General features: G+C 43.0%; 1 protein-coding gene across 1 annotated transcript in view; it reads left to right on the top strand.

The window, feature by feature from the left end:
* Positions 1-21257, top strand: part of hps5 (HPS5 biogenesis of lysosomal organelles complex 2 subunit 2) — a 60058-nt gene that overhangs the window by 7425 nt on the left and 31376 nt on the right. The window contains exons 3-7 of the mRNA XM_068046106.1: positions 612-722; positions 4273-4337; positions 11772-11964; positions 13694-13824; positions 16832-17047. Of these exons, the coding sequence (XP_067902207.1) occupies positions 612-722; positions 4273-4337; positions 11772-11964; positions 13694-13824; positions 16832-17047 (716 nt within the window). The remainder of the gene's footprint in view (positions 1-611; positions 723-4272; positions 4338-11771; positions 11965-13693; positions 13825-16831; positions 17048-21257) is intronic.

The raw sequence follows: 21257 nt of genomic DNA, 5'->3' as shown, positions 1-21257 counted from the left end.
GTTAGTAATGTTTTACTTTGTTAAATTCTTGTACCATAAAGTTTTTTTATTGAAAACATGAAATCTTGTTTCAGTAATAACTGCGAGTTCGAATTTCTTTGAAAAAGAAAAGTTACTGGTCTCTAACAGGATTGTAATACATGCTATCCGGCGTAAAAGAGTAAATTATGAAACTGCGTAAACTTGGTTGTATTCCCTTGAGTTTAGAAGGTTGAGGGGGGTGATCTAATTGAGGTACTTAAAATGATCAAGAGAATTGATGGTGTTGCTGTGGAGAACCTATTTCCTTTGGGAGAATCTACAACAAACGGAGATAATCTTAAAATAGAGCTAAGCCATTTAGGAGTAAAGTCAGGAAGTATTTTTTCACACCTGAACTCATGGAAACTGGTCATAGACTGAGGGTAGGTTTCAGGGAATAAGCGGAGTGAGATTCCTTTACTCAATAAAACTATGTCTGAGGATTAATGAGTAATAGGGATTGGTTAGAAAGGGAGGGGGCTGGAAAGTGCAGTCAATATGGTGGAGAGTGGAACGAATAATAGACGACTTTGACATAGTGACTGTGGGAATATTAAAACATTATTTTGAAGAATCCTGTCTTTTCTCAGTGTACATGTTTGTCAGTATCCCGGAAATGGCTGGCACTGGGCAGCTCAGCTGGTGGACTACATCTCATTCAGAAGGAAGGCTGGAAGCAGAGGCTCATGTTAACGCACAAGGTGAGGACTGGCAAAGGCTCAACATAAAAAGCATGATGCACAAGCCTGTTTCTTGGGCTGCTACGTATACTGTACGTGAGGCATCAGAGAAATGCGGAATTATTAAGCATTTGTGCATACTCTTGTAGAATCCGTTCTAACATAGCCAAGGGCAAATCGGTAGTACACTGAGGTATTTTGTAAATGCCTGCATTTTCTTTCCCTCTCTGATAGCTCACTTAATCAAGGCATTGCATAACTGAGCCATCATCAAGATGGAGAGTGACATAGTTGATTCTGAGACAAGGGTCCTGAATCTTAGTAAAGGAAACTACGAAGGTATGAGGCGCGAGTTGGCCATGACGGATTGGGAAACGTTACTTAAAGGGATGACGGTGGATAGGCAAGGGCGAACATTTAAAGAGCGCATGGATGAACTGCAACAATTGTTTATCCCTGTCTGGCGCAAAAGCAAAACGGGAAAGGTAGCCAAACCATGGCTTACAAGGGAAATTAGAGATAGCATTAGATCCAAAGAAGAGGCATATAAATTTGCCAGGAAAAACAACAGAAATGAGGATTGAGAGCAGTTTAGGATTCAGCATAGGAGGACCAAGGGATTGATTAAGAAGGGGTAAATAGAGTACGAGAATAAGCTTGCGGGGAACATAAAAGCTGACTGTAAAAGTTTCTATAGGTATGTGAAGAGAAAAAGATTGGTGAAGACGAATGTAGGTTCCTTACAGTCAGAAACAGGGGAATTTATGGGGAATAAAGAAATGGCTGACCAGCTAAATGCATACTTTGATTCTGTCTTCACAAAGGAAGACACAAATATCATACCAGAAATGTTGGGGAGCACAGGGCTTAATGAGAGAGAGGAACTGAAAGAAATCAGTATTAGTAGAGAAATGGTGTTGGGGAAATTGATGGGATTGAAGGCCGATAAGTCCCCAGCACCTGATGGTATGCATCCCAGAGTACTTAAGGAAGTGGCCCTCGAAATAGTGGATGCATTGGTGGTCATCTTCCAAGATTCTATAGACTCTGGAATAGTTCCTACAGATTGGAGGGTAGCTAATGTAACCCCACGATTTAAAAAGGGAGGTAGGGAGAAAGCAGGGAATTTTAGACCAGTCAGCCTGACATCGGTAGTGGGAAAAATTCTAGAGTCCATTATCAAAGATTTTATAGCAGAGCACTTGGAGAACAGTGGTAGAATCGGACAGTTAGCATGGATTTACGAAAGGGAAATCATGCTTGACAAATGTACTAGAATTCTTTGAGGATGTAACTAGTAGAGTTGATGAGGGGGAGCCAGTGGATGTGGTTTATTTGGACTTTCAGAAGGCTTTCGACAAAGTCCCACAAGAGATTAGCATGTAAAATTAAAGTGCATGGGATTGGGGTAGTGTATTGCGATGGATAGAAAATTGGTTGGCGGACGAAACAAAGAGTAGGGATAAATGGGTCTTTTTCCGAATGGCAGGCAGTGACTAGTGGGGTACCGCAGGGATCGGTGCTAGGACACCAGCTATTCACAATATACATTAATGATTTAGATGAGGGAACTAAATGTAATTTTCCAAATTTGCAGATGACACAAAACTGGGTGGGAGGGTGAGTTGTGAGGAGGATGCAGAGAGGCTTCAGTGTGATTTGGACAAATTGAGTGAGTGGGCTAGTGCATGGCAGATGCAGTATAATGTGGATAAATGTTAGGTATCCACTTTGGTAGCAAAAACAGGAAGGCAGATTATTATCTGACCGGCTATAAATTGAGAGAGGGGAATATGCAGCGGGACCTGGGTGTTCTTGTACACCCGTCACTGAAGGTAAGCATGCAGGTGCAACAGGCAGTAAAAAAGGCAAATGGTATGTTGGCCTTCATAGTGAGAGAATTCGAGTACAGAAACAGGGATGTCTTTCTGCAATTATACAGGGCCTTGGTGAGGTCACACCTGGAATATTGTGTGCAGTTTTGGTTTCCTTATCTGAGGAAAGATGTTCTCACTATAGAGGGAGTGCAGCGAAGGTTTACCAGACTGATTCCTGGGATGGCGGGACTGACATATGAGGAGAGATTGAGTCGGTTAGGATTATATTCGCTGGAGTTCAGAAGAGTGAGTGGGGATCTCATAGAAACCTATAAAATTCTAACAGGTCTTGACAGGATAGATGCAGGAAGGATGTTCCCAATGGTGGGGGAGTCCAGAACCAGGGGTTATAGTCTAAGGATACGGGGTAAACCTTTCAGGACTGAGATGAGGAGAAATTTCTTCACCCAGAGAGTGGTGAGCCTGTGGAATTCGCTACCACAGAAAGCAGTTGAGACCAAAACATTGAGTGTTCTCAATAAGGAGTTAGATGTAGCTCTTGGGTCTAAAGGGATCAAAGGATATGGGGCGAAAGGGGGAACAGGCTACTGAGTTGGATGATCAGCCGTGATCATAATGAGTGGCGGAGCAGGCTCGAAGGGCCGAATGGACTACTCCTGCTCCTATTTTCTATGTTTCTATGAGCCACACAGACCTGAGCCCCCAGTTCTGTTTCTCAGTCTATACTGAATCTGCTTTCTTTAACAAGGCCAGCAGTAGGGATGTTGCATTTGGCCTCAGTAAGTTAGGGGAAAGAAAAAAATCAACCAGGCTTCCTGCTCTTTGTCACTGAGGTGACCTCTGCTGGAAAGAGTTCTCTTGCAGATGTATGAAGACAGGATCAGGCTCAGCTGTGATGTCCTCCAGGGCTGAATAACTTGCCACGTTGTCTCGGTTCAAACATGAAGGATGGCCATAGGTGAAGTACTGCTGCCTTAATGTATCCCTGCAAGCATCCAGCAGACTCACTAGTTGCACTTTCCTTTAAATGAGAAAGTCATGGGTTCAAACTCCACTCTTAAAATCTGAGCAGATAATCTGGGCTGATACTTCAGTGCAGTACCAAGACAGTGCTCTATTTCTGGAACTCTTTTTCTGATGTGTTGTTAAATTAAGACCCCACCTGCTTGTCTGGATGGAGTAAATGATTGATGGCATTATTCAAAGAATGAAGATTGTTTTGGTGTCCTGGTCAACATTCTTTCCTCAGCTAACTGGTGATTAAATTTGTTTGCTATTTGGGGACCCTGTTGTGAACAAATTGTACTTTGTGTTTACCCACAAAACAGCAGTAATTGTGTTCAAAAGTAATTGATTTGGGACATTGAGGCCTGTTGAGGTGCTCTGTAACTACAAGTTCATTCTTTTGAGCAGGGGAAGAAATGGGGGAAGTAACATTTTAAAAATTAAACCTGACTAATTTGTAGATTTAGACACATCTGATCTCTGAACTCCACCATTCTAATGTCTTGACCCATCGTAAGGATTGGATTCCTTAGTGAAAAGACACATTGGCCTAAATGCTGAATTATGTTTGGATGCAGATACTGCTGTGTGTTTCCCTCTTCTTCCCCTCTCCCAATGCCTTAGCAGCATTGCATGGGGGTCAACAGAGAAAGCCAAAAAGCTTTAAAAAAAGGCTGTCCATTGACATGTGAATTATGTAAATTTATAATAAACTTTTTGTCCTTCAGGAAGGAGCTCTAACTCATGTTGCTTGCTGTCAGCATGATGAGGACTATGTTGCTGTAGCAACTAGGTAAGTGTGCTTTATTATTAGACTCTCAATTCTGGATTCTTCCTGTACCCTTCTTCACACTTCTGTAGGCACACCAAAATGGGGAGTGTCATTGTGTTTTATTTAATCTCCTCTTCAATCTTTTCTTCCATATTTTCTGTCACTTTTGTAGGTGAGCCTTGGTTCTCTATGTCCAAGAAAGGGTTTTCACTTGCCCTGATATCCAGCTGAAATTTGTAGCATGCCCAAGTAACCACTTTAGATTATTTCAATTGATGTTTCGAGCCTGTGCCTTCACTGAATTCACGTTGTGTTCAGAAAACAGCAGAATAACACTACGCTGAACCTTCTCCACGGCTTTAATTGGTAAATATATTAGAGTGTTAGAATATGCCAGTCGTAACATATATTTTGTCATGAAGGTGCTTCTGTTATTTTTTTGAGGACTCGTGTTTAAAAGATTGTGAAAATTGGTTCATTTGGAAGACTGAGGAGATGCATGGATTTGTTTTTTTAAAAGGGTTACTGGAATGTTTTTAAAAAGCACTTACTGGAAGAGACAATGAAATGTTAAATAAACATAAGGAGCCGTGCTGGCCTTTTTTTTTTACAGAGAAGTCACATGTCTAGGTTTATGGTTGTCAGGAGTTTTGCCTTTCTAATTTGGGACTTGGACTGTTTGCTCAGTTGGTGTGTAGTCTGCTAAGAGAGAAGCCATCCAATTCATCCTTTTCCACCTGTTTTTGAAAAATCTTCTGAGAATCCAGTGTGATAGCTGAAACCACTGATGCAGTAATTCTGCTGAAAAGCCTGCAAGACTACTCCTCGAGGTCCCCTGAACAGAACTGCTCCAGAAAGATCCCAGTGACAGCCGTCTATGTGTACCTGGACGCCAGATCAAAGGCCGTCGGGAACATTTCATATCTTATCCTTTTTCTTCGACCATTGACAATATCTTGGCCAAAGTATTTTTTTTTTTAAAGTTGATCTCTGCAGAGCCAGATTTTTCATTTTCTTTATTTTTCTTTAACCGGTGTGTGTGCATGTGTGTTAGGTTATTTTAGAGGGGTAGATACTATCATATTTCAAACTGTGTGTTCGTAAGCTTTGTATCTTTATTGAATAAGTCTTGTTTTATAATCAATTTTGTTTATTAAAGAAACCTGGTTGACAGATTTTTACTCTGAAACTGATATAGAAAGAGTATATAACTGACCGTATTAGTAACTGGGTAAAACATTTAAATATATGTTGTGACCAGTGGAGTAGTGGAATGAGAAAAACTGTGCATTCCTCTAATCTCGGTCATAACAATTTTTACAATAGATATTAAGCTTAACTAGTTATGGTTCTTAACTCGCATTAAACAGAGATAATTTTCTTATGTAGTTGCTATTCTTTCCTCCCATTCATCAACTACTGAAGCTATCTGGTCTGATTAACTTCCCTGAAAGCTTCCAGACACACACACACACACACACACACACATGGATCTGGTTTAAAAAAAAATTGATAAATACCTTCAGAACAGTGACTGAAACCCAGTTAATGTAAATAGCTTTATTTATTCTTTCATGGGATGTGGGTGTGGCCGGCAAGTTCAGCATTCGTTGCCCATCCGTAATTGCCCTTGAACTGAGTGACTTGATAGGCCGTTTCAGAGGACAGTTAAGAGTCAACCACATTGCTATGGGTCTGGAGTCACATGTAGGCCAGATCAGGTAAGGACCACAGGTTTGCTTCCCTAAAGGACATTCGTGAACCAGATGGATTTTTAAGACAATCAATAATATTTTCATGGCCCCATTCCTGACACTAGCTTGCAATTCCAGATTTTTATTAATTAATTGACTTTAAATTCTACAAGCTGCCATGGTGGGATTTGAACCTGTGTCCCCAGGGCATTAGCCTGGGCATCTGGGTTACTAGCCCAGTGACATTACCACCACGCCATGTCATCTCCTGTTGATTCAAAAGGAGCTGTCAATCAAACACACTAACAAATCACGCAAGTTATTTGCATTTGAATTAAATAGCTAAACTACACTCTCAGCTGAATAAAAACTCAGCTCAGTAATAGAATTATAAAATATTACAGCACAGAAGGGGACCATTCAGCCCACTATGACTGTGCCAGCTCTTTGATAGAGCTGTTCAATTTATCCCCACACTTCAGCTTTTTCCCCATAACCCTGCAAAATTAGTTCTCTTCACATACATGCCTTTTGAAAGTTCCTGTGGAATCTGATTCCACCACCCTTTCAGGTAGTGCATTCTACATGACAGCACCCTTCTGTGAAAATATCTCTCCTCATCTCCCCTTCTAGTTCTTTTGCCAATTATTTTAAATCTATGACCTCTGATTACCAACCCACTTGCTGCAGGAAACAGATTCTTCTCACTTGTTCTACCAAAACCCCTTATTTTGGAAACCTCTATCAAATCTCCCTAAACCTTCTCTGTGCTGTAAGGTTTGGGTTCAGGGATCACATTCCCAAAGAAGGAGGTCGAGCTTAAATTGTGATTTTATAGCAGAAGCAATGGTTTAAATATAATGTATATTAAGCAACAGTTTAAATATGATAATGCATAAGCTAAATAGATAGAAAAATAAACGACCTGTAACAAATTGAACGATCCAAGATCCCAGATCATATAGTGAGGCAGAATGGTCTTGGTGGTCTCACTGATAGATTAGGCAGGTGAGGTGTTGGTGGTCTTTCGGTCCTCAGATTTCTTGAGCTAACCAAAGTGTTAGGCTGGAGCTAGCATGGATCCATCTTGAGAAACTCCTTTCTGTCCATAAAAGACTGAAGATTTCCCTCCTGAGCACTTGTTTATTTACTTTATTTCTTGGGGCTGGTTGTTTACACTATCAATCATTATAATTGCCCAATCATCAAGGGATGAACCCCTCCCATGTCCATCACTCTGCCCCCGAAGTCACCTTTCACCTTATCTCGTGCTTGGTATCATTTGTAAACTTCTACCAGACACACATCTAGAGAGGGTACGAGGCTCCATCTTATCAGCTTTACGAATGTCTTGTTTCAGAATCTGTGCTGGAGTCATGTCATTGGCAAAGATAACAGCCCGATGCTGTTCTGTGTTTGTCAGCTCTGGCAGACTGCTATAGAGGCTTTCTTATAAAAAGAGAGAGAGGGTATTTCCATAATCAATTAATTTTCTTAAGATTTTATCAGGTTATTAGACAGCCATTCATACAGCACCAAAGAGAATAATGCCAGCTTCTCCAATCTCTCCACATAACTAAAGACCCTTGTCCCTAGTATCATCCTGGTAAACCTCCTCTGTACCCTCTCCAAGGCCTTGACATCCTTCCTAAAGTGTGGAGGCCTGACGAGTGATTTGTAGAGGTTTATCATGGCTATCTTGTTTTCATATTCAGTACCTGTATTTTCAAAGCCGAATACCCCATACGCTTTTTTCACCGCTTTATCAACTTGCCCTGCCACCTACAAGGATCTCTGAATATGCAGTCCCACTCCTCTGCTGTTTAGTCGTAACTCTTTCCCCATAGTCATAAGCACGTATATGGCACCTTTATTTACTGGATAACTTAAGTGTGGTGTATAATATGTACTGAATAATTCACGCTTTGGAAATAGACTTGGTGTGTACCTTTTCAAATGTTCTGTTATACTTAGGGAGGGCCCAATGTTAAACAGTAGTAAAGGGCCCAAGTCTGGCGAGCTTGCAAAATCATTGATTTATGAACCACGTCTACCACAAAAAGAATTCAACATTTTCAAATCAGTGCAAGTTGAAAGATATAACTCCACATAACTGGGTGACATGCCCGTCATTGGATGTGTTCCAGGTGATGCCCTTTTCAGTGAAAGAGAGACCTGCATAAAGGGCATTGCAGAGAGAATGTGTTTGCTGAATGATGCACGCTGCAGATTGAGGGAGATGGAGAGAGAATCTTTGAAGGCAATGTGAATATTGCTGGAGAGAGACAACAAGAATGCATGTTGTGAACAATGCATGCTGCAGAGAAAAATATTCTGCATACTGGGAAATGTACACTACAGAGAGAGAGAGAGAGATGTTGGTTTTTTTTTTCTATTCGTTCATGGGATGTGGGTATCGCTGGCCAGGCCAGCATTTATTGCCCATCCCTAATTGCCCTTGAGAAGGTGGTGGTGAGCTGCCTTCTTGAATCGCTGCAGTCCATTTGGGGTAGGTATACCTACAGTGCTGTTAGGAAGGGAGTTCCAGGATTTTGACCCAGCGACAGTGAAGGAACGGCGATATAGTTCCAAATCGGGATGATGTGTGACTTGGTGGGGATCTTGCTGGTGGTGGTCTTCCCATGTATTTGCTGCCCTTGTCCTTCTTGTTGGTAGAGGTTGCGGATTTGGAAGGTGCTGTCTAAGGAGCCTTGGTGCATTGCTGCACTGCATCTTGTAGATGGTACACACTGCTACCACTGTGCGTCGGTGGTGGAGGGAGTGAATGTTTGTAGATGGGGTGCCAATCAAGCGGGCTGCTTTGTCCTGGATGGTGTCAAGCTTCTTGAGTGTTATTGGAGCTGCACCCATCCAGGCAAGTGAAGAGTAATCCATCACACTTCTGACTTGTGCCTTGTCGATGGTGGACAGGCTTTGGGGAGTCAGGAGGTGAGTTACTCGCCACAGGATTCCTAGCCTCTGACCTGCTCTTGTAGCCACGGTATTTATATGGCTACTCCAGTTCAGTTTCTGGTCAATGGTAACTCCTAGGATGTTGCTAGTGGGGGATTCAGCGATGGTAATGCCGTTGAATGTCAAGGGGAAATGGTTAGATTCTCTCTTGTTGGAGATGGTCTTTGCCTGGCACTTGTGTGGCACGAATGTTACTTGCCACTTATCAGCCCAAGCCTGGATATTGTCCAGGTCTTGCTGCATTTCCACACGGACTGCTTCAGTATTTGAGGAGTCACGAATGGTGCTGAATATTGTGCAGTCATCAGCGAACATCCCCACTTCTGACCTTGTGATTGAAGGAAGGTCATTGATGAAGCAGCTGAAGATGGTTGGACCTAGAACACTACCCTGAGGAACTCCTGCAGTGATGTCCTGGAGCTCAGATGATTGACCTCCAACAACCACAACCATCTTCCTTTGCGCTAGGTATGACTCCAGCCAGCGGAGGGTTTTCCTCCTGATTCCCATTGAGCTCAGTTTTGCTAGGGCTCCTTGATGCCATACTCGGTCAAATGCTGCCTTGATGTCAAGGGCAGTCGCTCTCACCTCGCCTCTTGAGTTCAGCTTTTTTGTCCATGTTTGAACCAAGGCTGTAATGAGGTCAGGAGCTGAGTAGCCCTGGCGGAACCCAAACTGAGTGTCACCCCTCACTGAGCAGGTTATTGCTAAGCAAGAGCTGCTTGATGGCACTGTTGATGACACCTTCCATCACTTTACTGATGATTGAGAAGAGGCTGATGGGGCAGTAGTTGGCCGGGTTGGACTTGTCCTGCTTTTTGTGTACAGGACATACCTGGGCAATTTTCCACATTGCAGGTTAGATGCCAATGTTGTAGCTGTACTGGAACAACTTGACTAGAGGCTCGGCAAGTTCTGGAGCACAGGTCTTCAGTACTATTGCCGGAATATTGTCAGGGTCCATAGCTTTTGCAGTATCCAGTGCCTTCAGTCGTTTCTTGATATCACGCAGATTGAATTGAATTGGCTGAAGTCTGGCATCTGTGATGCTGGGGACTTCAGGAGGAGGCCGAGATGGATCATCAACTCGGCACTTCTGGCTGAAGATTGTTGCAAATGCTTCAGCCTTATGTTTCGCACTGATGTGCTGGGCTCCCCCATCATTGAGGATGGAGATATTTGTGGAGCCACCTCCTCCAGTTAGTTGTTTAATTGTCCACCACCATTCACGGCTGGATGTGGCAGTACTGCAGAGCTTAGATCTGATCCGTTGGTTATGGGCTTGCTTAGCTCTGTCTATCGCATGCTGCTTACACAGTTTGGCACGCAGATAGTCCTGTGTTGTAGCTTCACTAGGTTGGCACCTCATTTTGAGGTATGCCTGGTGCTGCTCCTGGCATGCCTTCCTGCACTCTTCATTGAACCAGGGTTGGTCTTCTGGCTTGATAGCAATGGTAGAGTGGGGGATATACCGGGCAATGAGGTTACAGATTGTAGTTGAGTACAATTCTGCTGCTGCTGATGGCCCACAGCGCCTCATAGATGCCCAGTTTTGCATTGCTAGATCTGTTCAAAATCTATCCCATTTAGCACGGTGATAGTGCCACACACCACGATGGAGGGTATCCTCTATGTGAAAGCGGGACATTGTCTCCACAAGGACTGTGTGGTGGTCACTCCTACCAATACAGTCATGGACAGAAGCATCTGCGGTAGGCAGATTGGTGAGGACGAGGTCAAGTATATTTTTCCCTCATGTTGGTTCCCCCACCACCTGCCGCAGACCCAGTCGAGCAGCTATGTCCTTTAGGACTCGGCCAGCTCGGTCAGTAATGGTGCTACCGAGCCACTCTTGGTGATGGACATTGAAGTCCCCCACCCAGAGTACATTTTGTGCCCTTGCTTCCTCCAAGGGTGTTCCTCAGTGCTTCCTCCAAGGGTGTTCAACATGGAGGAGTACTGAGTCATCAGCTGAGTGAGGGCGGTAGGTGGTAATCAGTAGGAGGTTACCTTGCCCTTGTTTGACCTGATGCCATGAGATTTCATAAGGTCCGAAGTTGATGTTGAGGACTCCCAGGGTAACTCCCTCCCTACTATATGCCACTGTGCCACCACCTCTGGTGGGTCTGTCCTGCCAGTGGGACAAGACATACCCGGGGATGGTGATGGCAGTGTCTGGGACATTGTAAGGTATGATTCCGTGAGTATGACCATGTCAGGCTGTTGCTTGACTAGTCTGTGGGACAGCTCTCCCAACTTTGGCACAAGCCCCCAGATGTTAGTAAGGAGGACTTTGCAGGGTCGACAGGGCTGGGTTTCCCGTTGTTGTTTCCGGTGCCTGGGTCGATGTCGGGTGGTCCGTCTGGTTTCATTTCTTTTTATTGACTTCGTAGCGGTTAGGTACAACTGAGTGGCTTGCTAGGCCATTTCAGAGGGCATGTAAGAGTTAACCACATTGCCATGGTTCTGGAGTCACATGTCGGCCAGACCAGGTGAGGACAGCGGATTTCCTTCCCTAAAGGACATTAGTGAACCAGATGGGTTATTACAACAGTCGACAATGGTTTCATGGCCATCATTAGACTAGCTTTTAATTCCAGATTTATTAATTAAATTCAAATTCCACCTTCTGCTGTGGTGGGATTCGAACCCATGTCCCCAGAGAAATACCTCTGGGTTGCTAGTCCAGTGATAATACCACTATGCCACTGCCTACCCTAAATTAAATTAAATAAATCCTGAAGGTGACAAAGTCCTCATTATTTTATTGGTTTGTTTCCTTGTTCAGCCAGGGTCATGTGATTGTGTGGGAACTGCATCAGGAGCGGCGTGGGAAACCTGAGCGTATATATGTATCATCAGAACACAAAGGCAGACAGGTCACCGCCCTCTGCTGGGATACGACTGCTCTCCGCATCTTTGTGGGAGACAATCTGGGAAAGGTTTCTGGCCTGAAGGTTAATTCCTCCAAACAGGGAAAGGTCTGTGTTTTTCTTTTACGTGAATGTACTCCTACATATTTATATAGTGTGGTAATGGAGCAGGATGAACAAATCTTACGAAGATATTCATTCCACCCAACATGCACAGCCTAACATTGTTCCTCATGTTTCTAAAGGACTCCTTGATGGCTCAGTTGGTAAATGCATAATGTAACTGAGGCATACAGACCCAATAGGTGATAAAGTTGACTTTCGGTGTGTGCTGTATGCTCAGCTAATGCAGCAATAGAGGTACTACAACTAACCTCCGAACCCTTGAGTTCGGGAGAAAAAATCAATTTGGGATTCTGGACTGCTATCCAGCGACTCCTGCTGGAAAGTGTGTGTATATGGACATTCGTGGAACATGAGATTAGGTTATGCTGTGACAACTCCAATTTGAATAGCCTGCCATCACTTAATGTTGAGGCTTGCTGAACTCTGGCCAGTTGGGTAAGGTATTGGAGGTAACCTGCCTGTAGAATGGTACCCCAGCAAGGAGTTGGTGCATTCAAGAGAAGGGGAAAACACTTGTAAGATGTGAGCTGGCAGCAGTTGGGCACTTTTGGTGCCTACTATGCTGGGGCCAGATGTAACAGTACCAATGACAGGATGGGACTCATTGGGTTGGGTTGTGTTCTAATTAAGCATGATTGGGTTCAGACTCGACTGAGTCATGTGCTAATCGATGGGATAGCGATTGGCACATGAGTAGCTGTGGTGTCCCTGATTAATAGACACATATGTAATGAATGTGGGCATTGAATGTGTGCCAGTGTATATGGCGGGCATTTGGGAGGATGTGAGTGTATATAAAGTTATTGGAGTGTAGATTCATGCTCTGTGATCTGTGATGTTGGTGTTACACTCCACTTGAGTTGCGTCCCATTTTTAATTTGAGAAACTTAGGTGAAGGACAAAGGACCAGAATGCAGGATGCTGTAAAAAGTAATATCATTGGAGAAACAATTAAGTAAATGAAGTTGATTAGGCAATGCGAAGCTTGAGTCTTGAAAATCAGTAAGAACAAAGAAAGAATTGCTGGAAATAGAGACATGTTGTCGAAGCTTTTTGTCTTGCACTCATCAGGGCAATATGCAAGAATAATCAATGTAAGGCAAAACAACAACTTATATTGCATAAGAAGAGAGTGCTGATTTGTTGGCAAGTGAACACTGGTAGAGGTGTTGCCATGGAGAATGCACCAGTTTACGGTGACTGACAGTTAACTGCCAAGCCTTTTTGAATGCACCACAACTGCTGCATTCTCCATGGCAATGCCTCTACCAATCAGAGTTGACTTACCAACCAGTCAGCACTCTATCCTCATGCAGTATAAATTGTTTTCCCTTACATTGGTTATTCTTGCGTATTGTCTTGATGAGAGCAAGATGAAAAGCTTCGACAACATGTCTGTATTTTCAGCAGTTCTCAAGAAAGAAAGACTTGAGAGAAGAGGAGTTTTACATATTTTAGTTCCTGGGAATGAATGGGTTAGAATACAAGATGATGTGCAAAGTAGCAATTACTATTCTCGTACCAATAAAATAAATTTTGACCGAGAGGGGCTAGAGATGAGAAAAGACAAGGTTATTAGTCTATGAATTTATTATACAATTTATACTCATGATGACTGAGGATGCAAGAGTATAGCTGTGCTCTTCACAGACTTGCTGTTGTGAGGGCTATGCTGAGCCACTATATTGATTGCTTTCTTCTTCTGTCTCAGGCTGCTGCATTTGTGATATTTCCAGTTCAGGTGATTACAACAGTGGACTCAAGAGTGGTGCAGCTTGACTATATGGAGAGCAGGTTGCTGGTCTCGTCTCTCACTCGTTGCTATCTGTGTGACACTGACAGGTATTTGCCAGTATTCTATATACGTTAAGACTGGTTATCTGTAATTTGGGGTTAACATAGAAACATAGAAAAAAGGAGCAGGAGTAGGCCATTCGGCCCTTCGAGCCTGCTCCGCCTTTCATTATGATCATGGCTGATCATCCAACTCAGTAGACTGTTCCCGCTTTCGCCCCAGACCCTTTGATCCCTTTAGACCCAAGAGCTATATCTAACTCCTTCTTTTGAAAACAAACAATGTTTTGGCCTCAACTGCTTTCTGTGGTAATGAATTCCACAGGATCATCACTCTCGGGATGAAGAAATTTCTCCTCATCTCAGTCCTGAAAGGTTTACCCTGTATCCTTAGACTACAACCCCTGGTTCTGGACTCCCCCACCATTGGGAACATCCTTCCTGCATCGACCCTGTCAAGTCCTGTTAGAATTTTATAGTCCCTCACTCTTCTGCACTCCAGTGAATATAATCCTAACCAACTCAATCTCTCCTCATACGTCATACGTCAGTCCCACCATTCCAGGAATCAGTTTGGTAAACCTTCGCTGCACTCCCTCTATAGCAAGAACATCCTTCCTCATATAAGGAGACCAAAACTGCACACTATATTCCAGGTGTGGCCTCATCAAGGCCCTGTATAATTGCAGCAAAACATCCCTGCTCCTCTACTTGAATCCTCTCGTTATGAAGGCCAACATACCATTTGCCTTTTTTACTGCCTGTTGCACCTGCATGCTTACCTTCAGCGACTGGTGTACGAGAACACCCAGGTCCCGCTGCATATTCCCCTCTCTCAGTTTACAGCCATTCAGATAATCTGCTTTCCTGTTTTTACTACCAAAGTGGATAACCTCATATTTATCCACATTATACTGCATCTGCCATGCATTAGCCCACTCACTCAACTTGTCCAAATCACACTGAAGCCTCTCTGCATCCTCCTCACAACTCGCCCTCCCATCCAGTTTTGTGTCATCTGCAAATTTGGAGATATTACATTTAGTTCCCTCATTTAAATCATTAATATATATTGTGACTAGCTGGGGTCCTAGCACCAATCCCTGCGGTACCCCACTAGTCACTGCCTGCCATTTGGAAAAAGACCCATTTATCCCTACTCTTTGTTTCCTGTCTGCCAACCAATTTTCTATCCATCGCAATACACTACCCCCAATCCCACGTGCTTTAATTTTACACGCTAATTTCTTATGTGGGACTTTGTCGAAAGCCTTCTGAAAGTCCAAATAAACCACATCCACTGGCTCCCCGTCATCAACTCTACGAGTTACATCCTCGAAGAATTCGAGTAGATCTGTTGAGCATGATTTCCCTTTCGCAAATCCATGCACACTCTGCCCAATTCTACCACTATTCTCCAAGTGCTTTGCTATAAAATCTTTGATAATGGACTCTAGAATTTTCCCCACTACTGACGTTAGGCTGACTGGTCTATAATTCCCTGCTTTCTCTCTACCTCCCTTTTTAAATCGTGGGGTTACATTGGCTACCCTCCAATCTGTAGGAACTGTTCCAGAGTCTATAGAATCTTGAAAGATGACCACCAATGCATCCACTATTTCGAGGGCCACTTCCTTAAGTACTCTGGGATGCATACCATCAGGCAAGAACCAGTTTGTCAGTGTCCATAGGGACTCAAATGAATCCCCAGTTAATGCCCACCGCCTGCATACAATTAAACACAATTAATGATGCATGGATGAACTTGCAGAGCATCTGTTGATCTTGCAAGCAGGAGTAATCGTGATGATCATTTCTGGTGAGATAGGAGTGAACAGGAGGGGAATGGCAGAGCAGTTGACAATGTACTTTAGCTTGGGACTGTCAGTCTTCAACAATCCTGGTCACTCTACTGGTCCTTTCTTTTAAAAACGCTTTTCCCAACCTGTATCCTCCCCCCACCCACCCAATTTTCTCTCCAGGAGGTCCCCATTTCTGCTAGGATACAGTTTCATGAGCACCATCCAGCCTTCTGTTCTTCACTGAGGTGGCCATTCTTCATGTGTGAACCTATGTGGTTAATGTTGGAGGTGATTTGGCCATCAAATTTCTGAGCTTGTCCTTGCCTGATAAGTAGATAACCACACTTTTCAGCTAAATTAACTGATTAGTGCTCAAAGATGAAAGCCTTACCAATTTTGTAATCCTTGCCCCTACCCCTCCCCAATCCAAGGACACTGAAGCCAATTGTAATTTTCCTGTTGAACCAGCTAAGATTAGGTAATTCATAACAGATCGGAAATTGAACTTGGAACCTTCTTTGCCTGCATGATTTCAGTGCTATAGCAGGCTATGTATTTAACCAATATTTTATGTGAATGGTCACTGTATATTGCCAGTTGCTTATGGTGGTTCATTAGAAAGTAAACTGAAACTGCAACTTATACTTAATAGGTTATCACTTCAGCCGAAAATAATAGAGCTTATCAATTTATAAAAATTCTGAAGATATCTTTCATAAGCAGTGAGACTAACATGATTTGAATAAATTTAATTGTTACCTTATGTTCTGACCACGTTCACCTTTTTACAATGTCAGATGGACACTGGATAATCTCTTTTGCATTCAGTGTTAGACCTATGTGTGAGACCACAAATTCCCATTGTTTCTCCTATTCAGGATCATGATTTGGCCCATGAAAGCAGGATGCTGGTAATTCCAGGTTTCTTTTGCTGAAGAAGCCTGACTTTTAACGCAGAGTATTTCACCAACACTGATTACGGGGGTGGGTGGTTCTTTCTCCAAAGTATTCTATTGCACTGTACAAGTAGGAGAAGAAAGAGAAAGTACCAACAAGTTCAGTGCTGGAGAAATAAGTAGATGATAACAGTTTGAGTAAGATTGGTGTTGATATAAACTGATTTAGATGTGGTTACACATTAGTTGAGGGCTTGTAACCTTATTGAATGGGTGATGCCTACAATCATTATACAGTCAATAAAACTGTGAAGAGTTTGGCATAATCAGATTTTCTTTATCAATTCTTGGATGCAGAGAGAAGTTCTGGAAAATTGGGAACAAGGAGCGAGATGGAGAATTCGGAGCCTGTTTCTTACCAGGAGCAAAGAACATTGGGTTCCCACAGCCATTGATATTCTGTGCACGCCCGGGTTCACGGATGTGGGAGGTGAACTTTGAGGGGGAGGTGCTGAGCACACACCAATTCAAACAGTTATTGGGATCGCCTCCACTTCCTATCATCACTTTCAGGTATCCAGTCTGCATGTGGTTCCTTTGTTTGCTATCATTGCTCATAAGAACATAAATATGTTGTGGGTGAGAAAAGGCCATTCAGTCCGCCAAACTCATCCCTCTAATATTCTAGCCATCAGAATGCCTCTGAAATCTCTGTCTCTACTACGCTGTCTGATTATTTTACACATTTCTACTGCTCACTATAGTGCGTTAAAGGCCTGCTCACAGCTCAGGTATAAAATTAAAACCCGACCTGACCACAGCCAAACGGAACCCGACTGGAGCCCGAGTCCTTTAATTTTTTTTCGTGCCTGATCCGACCCGACCTGAATATCGCAATAAATTTAACAATGCCAAACATGTTATTGTGTTCTCGTACCTTGTCCAAATGGTAATTTTTAATGTGTGATCCTGTTCATTGGTTCCAGTAGCAGGCTATTCCTTCAGATGGAGTTGTGGGGAATCATGGGTGATCCTGATCCCATCACCAGGAACTAACTCCTCCCCCCCCCCCCCCCCCACTTTCACATACGAGCACTTGTTGCTGAGTTGGTTGGATAGTGATCAGGGGTACTAACCTAGTGATTTCCTTACCCCCTCCCCTTTTTAGTCAACATAGTTTTCGGGGGGGGTTGTAGGGCTGTGGAGATTTGGAGTGGTGGGGGGGGGGGCGGTGGGGTGGTGTGCAAGGCCACGGAGAGATTTGAACATGAGCAACACAGGCCAATTATCACTTTCTTACTGCTATTCCTAAGCTCAGTGAATTCAATACAGAGAGATTGGACTGGAAACTAAATTTCAGTGAAAGGAAAGATTGATTGATTGGAAAAATGGCAGGTCAGATAGCCAGCTTTCCCAGTGCTGTTTGATTGTTAATGTACAGTACTGCAGATCTGATTGAAGTCTTCTGGTAGATCAGCATACACATCATGGCCAGCACCTCGAATAGCCTACAAAGTAACAAAAAACATATATGTTAATGTTGACAAAGTATATTGAACAATTTCTAGCATTGACATTTAATACAATTTTACATAAAGGTTAGTATCACTTTTTTTAAAAAATTCTCACCCTAGATTATTTGATGTCATGGATGAATCTCAGCCCTCCAAAGCTTTCAGAGTGTCCATCTATCCTTTGAGATCTTTGTTTATCTGGCAGTGCTGCAAAAACTTACAATCAGCAAGCGCTACTTATTAATTGCTTTTACACACTGGACTGTTTTGTTCCTTTATAAGGTTACAGTTCAGTCTGAGAAGAGATAAAGCACACCAGAAGCCCTGATTTGAAGTATTAAAATGCAAAACAAATAATCTAACGGCGATCAAATGCAGTTAGGTATTTACTGAACATCTTTCTTTCAACTCCTTGAGTGCATAAAATTAAAGATCCCAACTCTAGGAGCCGAACTAAGTTTTTGTAGATAACTTTCAAATACACGCAGTATTTCTCTTTTCTTTTATAAATATCAGCCTGTCTCTTCTGAGACTTTCCAACAATGTCTTGACTCCCTCATGATTTTTAAACAGTCTTCTCATGAGATTATCCGTTTTCTTTCTACAAAGAAAGCCTTGCTCTTCTCTAGCACCTTTCACGACCTCAGGATGTCGCAAACCACTTTCCACCCAATGAAGGTCTTTGTGAATTGTAGTCACTGTTGTAAAGAAGGAAACGCAGCAGCCATTGCCCACAGCAAGCTCCCACAAACAGCACTGTGATAATAACCAGATAAAACAGAAACAAATCATGTCAAAACGTAGATTGAAAAGAAAACAAATAGCCTACTGCAACGAAGCACCCAATAGGCAGTTAGGTGAACATTTGATTTAGTATTCTCAGTTACAGACATAGCAAGTAAGTAGTCTCAGTTACAGGTATAGCAAAAAAAAAAGAAAAAAGATGTTATGAATTGTTATGTAAAAAAAGAATAGAGTCAACAGGGGAAGGGTTAAGGACAGTCCTCCACACGTCGATTGTCCTTCCAGCTATGCTGAAGTTCCTCTCTCTGCTTCTTCTGCTCGCCAGAATGCAAAGTATACTTCTAGCCAGTCTGGCCAATTTAGGGTATGCAACACTTTGTTCCTTCCACCAGCCCAACAGATCAGGCTCGTTTGCCATCGCCAACACAGCAGGCCTCTGTGCTGTGTACTGCTGCACTTCATCATTTGTGTCCATTTCTTCACGAACATTCTCCCATTCAGCAAATTCGGTCACTGCTTCTTTGGCAGCTGTAGGTTCATCGTTTACCACTTTCGTTTCCTTCACAGGGTCTTCTGTTTTAAAGTAGTTGATACGTCTGCGCACTTCAGAATGAACATCGTCCCTATCATGGCTGGACAGTATTCGCAGCTGATTAAATTTAAGCAAGAGAAATGTTGCTATCTTGTGCACGTCATTTACTTCAACTTTCTTCAGAAGCTACTCTCTGTGCCATTACCTGACAACTGCTTGCATTGGAGTATCTGAAGAAAGTGGCATACAGAGTCATTTAAGTTTCTCAAACCACAGAATTAACAGGTTCGATGTAGGATACTGGTCTCCCTCGAGTTCCCTCTGAGCTTCATAAAATGGTCGGAGGAAATCGACCAAAAACTGCAAGACATCGGGGACGGTATTTTCCCCACGCTGTTCGAGTTTCTCGTGCAGCTCACGATAAATATCCTGAATTGAATTCAGTGTCAGATACACAGTACTGTATCCCACTTCTCCCATTGGATTTAAAGTTCTAGACAACCGCGCAGCAAGGCTGGACTGTTTAACGTATGTCACCAAGGCTTTGACATGACTAATCAGAAACTAATTCCTTTGGATAAGTGAATGTTGAAGGACCGTGTTGTATACATGGTCCTGACAATCCAGACGTCGATATGGTCTAAGAGCAAGCACTATGTTAGCGCCTTGATCTGTCACTCAGACTAATTTATTTAAATTTGCTGGGTCGAATCCAAAAGTATTCACTAACAGCTTTAAAATCTCATGCCTGATGTTTTTGCCAGTTTTGGCGTCCTCCAGTGGAAACATTGCTGTTGTTAAAACTTTGGCATTAAGTTGAAAATCTACTGTGATGTAATGACAAATTATCGACATATAATGGATTTTACGGTAGTCGTCCATCCACACGTCAGTTGTCATTCCCACGTTCACATCCTTCAGTATGTCAGTAATCTGAAAAATTAGTTGTTTTCTCATTTCTTCGGCCACGTCACGACACCTTCTTGAAACTGTAGTAGGATTTGGTAACACACTTGATGCTGATACTCGACTGTATGTAGCACCCACATTGATTAGCTCTTGTGCTAGCTCAACAAACCCTTCACCAGAGACTGTTTGGAAAGGTCAAATTAGAGGTGTGTAAAGGAAACCCGACCCCCGACCCGAACCCGGCACATGTCGGGACCCGTTGGGGTCAGGTCGGGTGGCAGGCCTTTACATCAGTACGTGGGTAAAGGCCTGCTACCCGACCTGACCCCGATGGGATCTGATGGCATGTGTCGGGTTTGGGTCAGGTCGGGTCAGGCTTCCAGGTCCAGCATTCGGATTTGGGTCGGGTTTCCTTTGCACACCTCTAGGTCGAATATCCTTGCAACGAAGACTCACATATTTGTAATTTCTGATTTCTTGTGAGCAGGTATGTTTTTATTCGCTCGTCTGTACAAACGAAGTTAGGTGCGACCGATTTGGCCCTGCTGTGGGTCACTACAACCTTTTTCAGTGTGCCGTTGCAAAGATGACTTTCCTGTCTTTTTGCTGTCATATTTTAGTAGAAGTTTGCAAGATTTGCATTGTACCAATCCACTTGAACTTTTACTATCATGGAAAACAACAGCGTTGAAATGTTTCCAAATGGAAGATTTACCTTTTCCGCTCCAGGACTTTCCACTGCTAAATATTCTGCAGTAGACAGCATTCGTTTTACATCCATACTTAGTGTACTGTCGTGTAGAATCGTTTTTGGATGCATAAAAGCTACAACATGAGCACGATGACATCAGAGATGCTCACTCACTTACTGCAGAGTACAGACTGCACGTTTCCTGCCTTGACCTTAATGTCGAATGGAAGATTACTTCCCGGAGGCAGCACTGTCCAGCCCGACCCTTTGTGTCTTTTGTGCCATTTATTTAGATCAAGCCTGATATGTACTGCAACTCCATTTACCTGCCTTTTCCCCCTATCCCTTGATGCCTTTGCCTAACAAAAATCTATTGATCTTAGTCTTCAAAAT

The sequence above is a fragment of the Heterodontus francisci genome, chromosome 14 (genome assembly GCF_036365525.1).
Source record: "Heterodontus francisci isolate sHetFra1 chromosome 14, sHetFra1.hap1, whole genome shotgun sequence".
NCBI classification, from domain to species: domain Eukaryota; kingdom Metazoa; phylum Chordata; class Chondrichthyes; order Heterodontiformes; family Heterodontidae; genus Heterodontus; species Heterodontus francisci.
The sequence above is the reverse complement of the archived record's forward strand: the minus strand, read 5'-3'. Positions and strand labels throughout refer to the sequence as shown.